Source organism: Akebia trifoliata, chromosome 11, assembly GCF_017979445.1.
Source record: "Akebia trifoliata isolate Shusen 1 chromosome 11, ASM1797944v1, whole genome shotgun sequence".
NCBI lineage: Eukaryota > Viridiplantae > Streptophyta > Magnoliopsida > Ranunculales > Lardizabalaceae > Akebia > Akebia trifoliata.
This window is the reverse complement of record NC_141385.1, coordinates 29,597,139-29,609,193: the sequence shown is the minus strand read 5'-3', so window position 1 is coordinate 29,609,193 and position 12,055 is coordinate 29,597,139. Positions and strand designations below refer to the sequence as shown.

Genomic DNA, 12,055 nt, shown 5'->3' with positions numbered 1-12,055 from the left:
TACTGCTTTTAATGGTCATAGGAATTATGTTATATTTATTGATGACTATTTTCATTGTACTTGGGTTTATTTGATGCGTTCTCATTCTGAGGTGCTCCACATTTTTGTTAATTTCCTTAAAATGATTAAGGCCCAATACAACACCACAGTTAAATCTCTTAGATCTGATAATGGAAGGGAATGCATTTCTGATAGGATTCAATCCCATCTCATGAGCATGGTATACTTCATTAGTTGACTTGACTCTACATTCCCATCTCATGAACATTGTATGATGTCTTCTTCGAGGTATGCATGTTTCGAAGTTATATTGGAATATGACAATCCTCACTGCGACTTTTCCTCTTAACCACGTTCTGAGTCGCACCTTAGGAGGACAAGTACCTCTTCATGTCCTTCAACCTGATAGCACTCTCTTCCCCATTACACCCAAAGTCTTTGGATATACTTATTTTCTTCAGAATAAGACTCCCAATCGCACAAAATTAAATGACAAAGTCATTCATTGTGTTTTCTTGGGTTACTCACCTATGTCAAAGGGGTATCGTTGTTATGACCCTCCTTCTCATCGTGTCATTTATTCTTTTGATGTTACATTTTTTTAAAATGTTCCTTTTTTTCGTACATCATCTTTGTAGGATCTTTCTTCTATAGTGCTACCCTCTCCAATTTTCTCTCCACCTTCATCTTCTTTACAAGACTCTTCTCATTTGCCGGATCCATCTTCCTCTTTGCCACTTCTTAAGATCTATTCTCATCGCCTTCACCTCTCACCAGACTTGCCAACCTCTTCTCTGGAATCAGGTATACCATCTTTTACTCTAACACCTATTTTTTCCATTTTTGACTCTCACTTGCCTATTACACTTCGCAAAGGTAAGCGAGGATGCGTTACTAATCACCCTATTGCCCAGTTTATTTCCTATCAGGGACTCTCTCCTTATTAAGCCTACCTTGTTGCTATTGATTCTATTCGGGTATATCAGTCTTTATCAGAAGCTTTACGAGATCTTAAGTTGACTGGAGCCATGACTGCTAAGATGGATGTTTTGCAGAAGAATCACACTTGGGAACTTGTTCATCTTCCTTCTAGGGAACGGCCTGTTGATTGTAAATGGGTTTTCACTATCAAGTATCTTGCGGATGGCACTGTTGATCAATACAAGGCCCACCTAGTCGCTAAAAGATTTACGCAGACTCCAGAAAAAGATTTTGGTTTTACATTTGCTCCTATAGCTAAACTCTCTACAATCTACCTCCTTATCTCTTTAACTGCTTGTCATTCCTGACCTCTTTACTAATTTGATGTGAAGAATGCCTTTGTAAATGGAGATCTAACTGAGGTTATCTATATGGATCCTCCTCCCGGATTTCATCTTTAGAGGGAGTATTCTGGGAAAGTATGTCACATTCTCAAATCTCTGTATGGTCTGAAGTGATTTCCTCGAGCTTAGGTTCAATATTTTTCTGAGATCACTTTATCTATGGAGTTTTCTAGATGCCATTCAGATCATACTTGTTTTGTTCATCGAGGAGTAGATGGTCGTTGCACTATTGTATTGGTCTATGTGGATGACATTATAGTAATTGAAGATGATGCACAACGGATTGACCAAGTAAAGATGTTATTGGATCGTGTGTTTAGGGTTAAGGACTTGGGTTCCCTCAAATACTTCTTGGGAATAGAAGTGGCCCGCTGTCATCATGGTATTTCACTAAATACACACTGCATCTCCTTCAAGACACTAATATGCTTGGTTGTCATCCTGCCTCCTCCCCTATGAATCAAAATCATCTTCATGCCAAATCTGATAATTTATAACCTGATCCTTCTTATCAGAGACTTGTAAGCCGCTTAATTTATCTAACACAAGACCGGATTTGACCTTTGCAGTTAGTGTGGTCAGTCAGTTCATGCATGTCTCACACACTTCTCATCTTGATGTAGTTTATCGTATTCTTCCATACTTGAAGTCTTGCCCTAGTCTTGGACTTTTCTACTACTCTATTCAACCACATTTGTCTTGCTTCACTAGTGTGGATTATGTTGATTCTCTTACAGATAGGAGATCTACCTCTGGGTTATGTACTTTCCATGATGGTAATCTGATTTCATGGAAAAGTAAGAAACAAAATGTAGTTTCCCGCTCTTCTGCTAAAACTGAGTATCATGCTATGGCCCTTGGCACTTGCGAGCTTATTTGGGCTAGATCTTTACTGATGGAGCTAGATTTTCCAACCTCTGGCCCTTTTACTTTGTTTTGTGATAACAAATCTGCCATCATGCTTGTTTCTGATTCAGTCTTTCACGAGAGAACCAAGCATATAGAGGTTGATGTTCACTTTCTTAGGGAGAAAATTCGCTCTAGTGCTCCACAAACAGTCTTTGTATCTTCTTCAGAACAACTTGTTGATATGCTTACGAAGTCTGTTGGTCCTTCTGTCACTAACTCTCATCTTGTCAAACTGGGTTTAATTGATATATTTACTCCAGCTTGAGGGAGAGTATTGAAAATGATGTAGTCTTTTTAATTAGTTTAGTTTAATTCTATGTAAGGACATTTATGTCTATTTACTTTTTAGGTTATATATATATATATATATCAAGCTCTCATTAATGAGACTTGAGAATTACTTTTTTATAATTCTTCTGGATGAATAGGTTACAAGTACCTAGTATTGTATGTATAATAATTAAAATATTACACAATGTAGGAATAGGGGTTTTGAGTAAGTAAGCTCACAAAGATCATGGTACTCATTATTTATTGGATGGTCACGATAATACGAGGAAAGCACAATGAATGGAGTCAGGATGTTATGGTAAGAATATTTTATAGGCACCTAATAATTAAAGAACTTCAGATTTCAATACGTTATGCAGAAGTGCAATCACTTCTAAAGGAATTATTTGCCCTCTTCTGGCGTGAACTTCACCATTTTCTTCTGTCTTTTCTACTTTTTTTTTATTTTATGCTCTCCAAGAACCTAGCACGCATTACTCCCATATAAATTAGGAGCAGCAGGTTAAAGTGTTGTGTCCATGATCCCAACACCAATTTGGATATATTCTCTATTGAGTATACATAACATCTCGTGTAGCAATCAGAAAGATAAATGACTTACCATTCAATCCGATGCTTGTGACCTTCACCATGAACCCAATTGCAGGTCAGATACCCCCAACACTCACCTAGAAAGAAACTAAGCAAGTTTGGGTGGATTGGCCAGACAGTTTAGCCATCTGGTGACTCAGGTTGAGGACTAGGTCCAGGACTCCACAGCACATGTGGCCTCAACCTAACTGAAAGTAAGATATCCCAACCCTAAACTGGGAGAAAAACAGATATGTTGGTAGGGTTGACCTTTACACAAAATTGTGGGAGAAGATGCTTTACCACAAAATTTAAATGAACCACCATCCAATGTCCGCCACGGTGCTTTCAGTTTCAGTTCCCTTTTCCATCCAAAAAATGTAAATGTTGACCCTATTTTTGGCTCTAGAAAATAGAATATACTGCCAGTCAACAAATTCCCTCCCTAATATACCAAGCCATTTGAAAAGTATTTTCCAACAACACGTATCTTGGTAGGAAAACAAATTAAACTTGAAGAATACCTAATATTGCCTACAAATGTTACAAGGTGGTGAAGTTTTTACACAGGCTGTTAACCTGGCGAAGCTGTCGTCCTTTATACTGGGTTGGGAGTGGAAATGTAACATAGAAGAAAAACTAACCAGATGGAGTTATTGGTTACATAACAATGACCAAAGAAGATTCTAAGCTGAAAAACGTACTTGGCAATAAAGAAAGAAAACAGTTTTTAAAGAGCATAGACAAAGCAAACGATTGGAACAGTGCCCCAAGTTTTAAACTAGTTTAAAAGCAAAAGCACCTAACGTCCATGTAAAGAAGCAGATAGCCACCTGTGTATTTTTAATATGTTGATCTTCAATCTCATGAATTTGTTTCTCAAGCAACCTAGCACGCTTGACCATCTTCTGAATTTGGTTACTTCTGCGAGAACGTGCTTCCTCCAGCTCAAGCCTCTCTTTTGTAGCCTGATAAACACAACGCGTAAAAATAAGACATAATTAGCATTGTAGCATGGTTCACTTAATCACAAATACTTTAGCGAAGTTCGTGCAAAAATAAGACAAATCAAGGGATGTTAATGGTGTTTAGAACTACTTGTGTAATCAATTGTTTTAAAAAAAAAAAACAGAAAAATAGATTAATTTAGTAATATAAAAATATAAAAAAATATAATAGTTAACATAAACAAAATAAATTTCCCTACCTCCCTCACAAAAAGGTGAAGAATGATTGGGCCCAGTATTGTTTTCAATATAAATAATTAATTATCTTCAATCATGGGGTTCACATTCTTCAAAAAATATTCCGAACGCAATTAACTATGGCATAACAATTCTGAATAATAGAATCAGTTCTACCATAACGGTTCCCAACAGTCCCTTTTTCTTCTTACATTATGCTTTCTCTATTTTCTATGGTAGTAATAGGTGCTCATTTTAAGCATGATTTCTAAAATAGGTCTTGGATATTTATTCTTTTATATTATTTTGTGGAGTAATATTTAAATTTCCAGAAGTTGGCATACCAAACACTTATCGATACCCTGACAATGGCACCCATGCAATGTGTCTATGTAACACTATCCCAGACAATCAAAGCTGGAAAGGAAGTACTAAGCAATAAACATAGAGCAAAAGGATTTCACCGCAAAGAACCTTCATGATACCTCAACCAACTTGTTTATCCTTGTCTCTTGGACATTGGGCGCATCATTGTTGCAACTAAAAATATTGGCAATGGAATCAATCTCCCTATCATTTTAGTTTTCTTTTGAACTGAAATCCAAGATACTTCACACCAGATGTACCATGAATGATCCAATAAGATCTAGAATTTAAACTAATTTGTGTGAAAACTTCAAAAGAAGTTGAGAAGTTAGGTTGGAAGAGAAAATTATCTCTTGAATCTATTTCATTCAACTAAAAACTTGTTTACAACAACATTTGATGGGCTATTTATAGGAAAAATAGAAACATAACAACTAACTAACTCACTCCAACAAACAATTAACTATTTGAGGTTGTTACTAACCGAAATAACAAACAATTACCTAAGTAACCAACTCTTAACAAACAACTAACCATAACTAAAATAACAAACAAATAGAAACTAACATATAACACTAATGCACTGCATCAGACCCCCCCCCCCCCCCTCTAGACCTTAAGTTGGAGTAGCATCAATAGCGCCCACGTCAGCAGCATTATAAGGTACAAGATGCTTCACATTGAAGAAATTAGAAATATTGAAATATGGAGGAAGCTGCACTTTATAAGCATGTCATTAATCTTGCTTAAAACTTTGCAAGGACCCACTTTTCTATCATTTAGCATATAAGATCCTTGAGGTTGTCTTTCTTTGAGAGAAAACATCAGCATATTACTCCATAAGTTCCTCGACATCCTTTGGCACCTCAGAAACAAAAATTTCTTCTTTTTTGTTATGTTTAGGAATAAGGAGTGTTTTCCTCATCATGAGTGCTAGAGCTTCTTCTTCTTCAAAATCTCCACCAATCTCTTCATTTAGGGGTTGGTCATATATGGGCAGCTCTTCTATTGGTTTTGTTTCCACCATGTCCTCACTTTGATACTTAGAACAAAAGAGAGTTTTCCTCTTCATGAATGCTAGCCCTTCTTCTTCATTAAGATCTCTACCGATGTCCTCATTGAAAGGTTGATCATAGACAGATAGCTCTTCATTTGGCTCTGATTTCACCATTTCCTCCAATAAAAGTGGCCTTATTGCGCGGACCATTTTTCTTCCTACAGTCCAAAGACTTAATCGGGCTCACCACATTTATAACACTTGAAGCTGCCACCTTGGAACTGATTCCCAACCCCAAATTGATTTGTATGGGACTAATTAAGTGCACTAAAAATAGAATTTTCTTACTGTCCAACCTTAGCAGTATCACTCTTACCCACATTCAACGACTTGTCAACCTTATCATCAACTCGAAATGGTTGTCCGGTCCTAAAGTTACCTCAGAATTGTGATTCATACCATGGTATACTCCTACTTCATTGCTTTTCCACCAACAATGCTCAATTATTGGCCTCCGAAACAGTCAACAAATTTTGTAGACTAAGGATATCTTAAATAGATAGTTTCAAGCCACTAAGATACCTTGCAACCATTTGTTCTTCGATTTTGTTCAAATTAACTCTTGCTATGAATTGATAGAACTCCTCAGTGTATTGAGCCACACTTATGTTGTCGAGAATTGTGTAAGGCTTTATATATGGTTTGCATGGAAGAAATTACTCCTTGAGCTTCTTCTTCATCTTGCACCAATCATTCATCTTCCCTTTACCTCTTCGAACTCAACTCACTCACAATATTTTCCACCATGCAGAGGCTCTTCCCTTAAGCTTGATGGCAACTAATTTCGCATTCCACTCCTCAAAAACCTCATAATACTCGAAAAATCGTTCAAGAGTATAAAGTCAATCAACATTTTTTTCCGGATTGAGGCTACCTTGAAATTCTGGTAGATCTAACTTGATACTATTCACCAATCGGAAAGTACTATTCCGATTCATTCTAAAAAGATTTTCGAAGTCGGAAATGCTCAAGTTAGAAGTATCATCATCTCCAAACATAGAACAAGGAATTTGAGGCCTTCGAGGTTGCTCCATTGGAGGTTGAAGGCATTGAACCATTTCAGTTAAAGCCTCAACTTGTCTTCAAAGGTATTCCATCTCATCTTACGGATTAAGAAGTTGTGCTGTCTCATTTCCTTCCTGATTAATAGTGGCATTGGTGCATCCCCCACCATGTTGATTTCATCCTCATGGTTGTCGGTTCATTTTAAAAAACTAATGGCACAACTTCAATAGTCAAACACCAAAATTTTCAGATCTCAAAACCTGCAACTTCAATAGATCTGAAAATTCTGCAACTTCAACAAATCTGAAAATTTGCAATCTTCAACAAATCTGAAATTTGAAACAGATCTGAAAAATCTACAATTTTTAACAAATCTGAAATTGAAAACAGATCAGAAAATCGGCAATCTTCAACAGATTTGGAGTTAGAAACAGATCTGAAAATCTGCAACTTCAATAGATCTGAAATCCAAAACAGATCTGAAAATCTATAATATTCACCAGATCTGAAATTGGATTGAACTTCCCGACAAATTAGATTGAACTCATTTGCTCTGATACCAAATGCTGCAATCAAATATGGAATTTAGACTAATTTGTCTGAAAACTTCAAAAGAAGTTGAGAAGTTAAGTTTGAAGAGAAAACTATCTCTCTTGAATCTATTTCATTCAACTTAAAACTTGTTTACAACTACATTTTGATGGCCTATTTATGGGAAAAATAGAAACATAACAACTAACTAACTCCAACAAACAACTAACTATTTCAGGTTGTTATTAACCGAAATAACAAACAACTAACCCTTACTAAAATAACAAACTAATGGAAACCAACATATAACACTAAGTGTAGAAGAGACGAAACTTATGCATTGCATCAATGAAACTCTACATTGTTCATTCGTTTTTAAATAGGGGGGACAAACTTGGGAACTCAATCATAATAGAAAACTCCCCACAACATTTGTCCTCCAATTACCTGACCCTATTACCCTTTCCTATTTTCAACGAATTCAGACGGACCATTATGCACATCACTGCAAACCCAAAACAACAAGAAGATGTAAAAGTACCACCATCCCATCCTAGGTTCATCATCATCATCAAAATCTTATACAAAGGATTTAGCGTTTGGTAAACGAATCATGCTCCTCCATTCCACGTTATCCAGAGCCACATTGTCTATTTGAAAGAGTTTTCTTTACCACTTTCACTATCTCACTCCACATTCTTGGGGGCCTACCTCTCGCTCTTTTTGAACCTTCCACTTAAATATTTCTTCTAATTAGGGTTGTAAAGGACCTTCGTTGAACAAGCTTAAACTATCTCAATCTACTTTCTCTTAGGGGGTGTTTGTTTAACTCTGATTTTAGCACTTAATGTTGAATGCAATTCAGCTTTAGCAATCAGCACGATTGTTTACTCCACATTTTCAACACTTATTGCTGAAAAATAAGTGAAAAGCATTAAGTAAAGTTGAATCACTTAATTTTTTTGCTGAAGCGATAAGCACCGGTCTTTTTCAACACGGACAAGTATGCCCTTATACTTGAAATGATATTACCTCTTATGTCCTATGGATAATGATATAAGCACCCCACAAATTAATAAGGCAACCCACACCAATATTATCTCTCTCCTATTTTCTCTCTCATCTACGTATTTAAATAATATTAATTCAAATGAAATAATATTAATTCAAATTAAAAAAATGATATTAATTCAAATTAAAAAAATGATATTAATTCAAATTAAATAATATTAATTTAAATTAAAAAATAATATTAATTCAAATTAAAGAGAGAAATTTCCTCTTTCCTTTTTTATTTTTTTGGAATATTTAATATTTAATATTTAACGAAATATTTATATTTAATATTCTCTATTTAATTTGAATTAATATTATTTTTTAATTTGAATTAAAAAAATTTAAAATTTACTTTTTAAATGATGTGGAGGAGAGAGAATTTGTTCAGCTAGGTTCTCAAAACGAATTTCATTAAATTTAGTATTTTTTTAATAAATAATTTTTATTTTTGGATTTTATTAATAATTTCCCCTTAAACATACAACTGTTGAAAAGGGTAATATAGTCAATTTACCAGTTTTCAGCATTAAGTAACAAACACATTTATGTGATTACAGCGCTTAATTTGAATCAGTTCAGCACAATTCAGATTGATAAACAAACAACAATTTCAGCACTTAAATTCATCGCTTATACAGTTTCAGCACTTATTTGTTTAGTTTAACAAACAGCACCTTAGTGTATCGCTTATTGGAGCATCTACATTTTCTCAACTGCATTCATTTCTAATTTTGTGATCTTGTGTTTCCAATTATCCATCCCCACATCCTCATGTTTATTACATTTAATTTACTAACATAATGCTTCTTGACCACCCAACATTTATCTACACAAAGCATATCTGGTCTTAATACTATCAAATGAAAAAATTCTTTTAATTTAATTGAGTAAGCAACGATCAAATAGCACTCGAAAAGTACACCTGCACTCACCCTAGCAGTATTACAAAAGCCATTAAAAATCTTGAATGGAAGAAGGTAATCCAAGAAGAAATGGATGTTCTATTAAAGAATAATACATAGGAGATGGTAGCTTTTCCCAAGGGAAAAGAACCAGTAGGCTGCAAGTAGGTGCTTACTATAAAGCATAAAGCTAATGGCATAACAGAAAGGTACAAGGAAAGACATGTACCTAAAGAGCATACTCAAACCCAATGGATTGATTACATCGAAACATTTACTCCAATAGTCAAGATGAACACTATTAGAGTGTTGTTATCCCTAGTTTCAAATTTATTTTGGCTTTTACATCACTTAGATGTGAAATCACTTTTTAAATGGAGAACTAGAAGAAGAGTGTACATGCATCCTCCCCCAAGATTTCAAACTCTAAAAAGTGAAGGGCATGGAGATTGAAAAAATCCATTTATAGGTTGAAACAGACTCTCCAAGCATAGTCAACAAATTCAATGAAACAGTGAAGAAAGTGGGGCACACTCAAAGTCATGCGGGTAACACTATCTCTGTGAAAAGAGAATGAATTCATGGACCTCATCGTATATGTTGATGATATTGTGGTGACAGTAAATTGCCGTCATGAGATACAGAGGTTGAAGGAGTTATTACCCTATGAATTTGAAATTAAGGACCTAAGAGATAAGATTTTTTTTTTTTTTTTTTTTTGGCATTTAAATTGCTTGCTCCAAGAAAAGCTAATTTATTTCTCAACGTACGTATGTGCTAGACTTACTTCGTGATATTGGAAACTTGGTTCCAAACCTGCAAAAAGTCCAATAGATTCCAATACGAAGCTTGATAACACAAAGGGAGAACTGTTAATAGCTGTTAGACAATTTTAGAAATTAGTAGGCTGTCTCCTATACTTGCAATTGACCAGACTAGATATCGTATATGTGGTTAATGCTATTAGTCAGTATATGCATACCCCAAAGACTCCTCACCTCGAAGCAATGGAAATAGTTCTTAAGTACCTGAAGGCATCCATTGGAAAGGAAATTTTGTACGTTAATCATGGTCATTTCATAATAGACGCATTTACAGCTACACATTGGATTGCGGCTAAGTACTGGAAAAGGTGGTTGCTTTGTCTAGTACTGAGGCAAATATTGAGTCATGGCTCAAGTACCGCAAAGATTCTTTGGCTTCAAATTACGTTAGGTGAACTTGGTGTTAAGGCAACAGACCCTATGAGACCTTAATGTAATAACAAAGCAAAGGAAATAACTCAATCTAGCACAATCTTACAAAGCACATTGAGATTGACAAACACATTATTGGGGAGAAAGTGGAGTCTAAAGTTATTTGCCTCCATATGGAAGTCGGAGGATCAACTGCTAGATGTGCTGACTAAAGGGGTTCCAAATAAAAAACCGAATGAAGCTATTCGCAAGTTGGGCACGATTGATATCCATGCCCTACTTGAACGGGGTAGAAATAACTAAGTTATGTGATATGTTTATTTTAAAGAATTTCTAACATAATCATTACCAGCATGAGGAATATCTTGTAATTATGGAGAAGTTTTATCTAAATAATGAGAAAAAAGTTGATTTTCCCGAATCTGGCATTTTCTTTCCCTAATCTCCTCTATCTTCCCCATCATTTTCTCTTTTTCCTCTTTGAATCTAATCTACAACTATTCCAAACTATTTATGAAGTCAACTATCTAAAGTAAAGACATGCGAGACCTATTCCAATATCCATCTTGGGATCAGAAGATTAAATAATCTGAATCAAGACAAGAATCGAGTCATTCAATTGACATCTAGCATTGCCACTTCGTGTCCCAAATCATGATGAAAACATGAAGGTTGTGCTTAACATCACAATCAAATGAACCAAAAATCGATGGTAGCTTAATTTTATCAAGGACCTGATTAATCAACCCATACAATGAATCTTCATCCATTCTTCTACCAAATTGGTTACACCTAGCAAGTCTTAGTTCCAAAGTTCCCCATGTGCCAGCTTATCCTTTTGTCTATCCCATCTAAAACTCTAAACATAGGATTAAAAAAGGGCTTGAGGATCACATCTATCCCATTGAAGGGGTTGATACACTCATGGAGACCCACTTAAAAGCATACATCTAACCCTAAATCGGCCTTTAAGTTTTTTTTTTTTTTATCGATAAAGATAATTTATTGAAATAAAAGACTAGGGGGTCGAGATGACCAACCCAAAAACAGAACAAGACTAACAAGACAAGAACAACAAAACACTAAAAAGAAATATGGACCCCCAAACTAATCTCGCTGAAGCGCACACACCCTGTCCCACCGCACTACAAAGTCTTCAAAGAAAATTCCTTTGAACTCTTTATAAAGTTTACTCCAAGAAAACATGAGTTCCAAAACAGAAATAACTAATCTTTCTATCGTTGAAACTTTTCCTTCAAAGATGCAAAGATTTCGATGGTTCCAAATACCCCAAGAGATAGCAAAAGGAACCAAAAATCAAAGAATCTTTTTCGAAGAAGAGAAGGAAGCTCCCCAGGCCAACCAACAGTCTAACACCGATTTAACTGAATGAGGAAAGCAACCCACTATCCCAAATAGAAGTAAGAAATGCGACCAAATTTGATGCACCACCCGACAATGGATGAATAAGTGATCCACCGATTCCGCCTAAGATCTACACATACAGCACTGGTTTGGAGAAATGAAACCTCTTCTGATATCTTCGGAGGTATCTTACCGCCCCAAACGAAAGAATGAGGGAATACCGTTGTACCCCTTGGAGCAATGCTATCATACAACGATTTAACCATAAACTTCCCATCCCGGGTACCTATCCACATTC

At 35.5% G+C, this 12,055-nt stretch overlaps 1 protein-coding gene across 1 annotated transcript in view; it reads right to left on the bottom strand.

The window, feature by feature from the left end:
• LOC147391231 (structural maintenance of chromosomes protein 6B-like) overlaps positions 1–12,055 on the bottom strand; it is a 68,517-nt gene that overhangs the window by 40,151 nt on the left and 16,311 nt on the right. Inside the window, exon 8 of the mRNA XM_086457986.1 lies at positions 3,929–4,063. Coding sequence (XP_086314112.1) covers positions 3,929–4,063 — 135 coding nt within the window. The remainder of the gene's footprint in view (positions 1–3,928; positions 4,064–12,055) is intronic.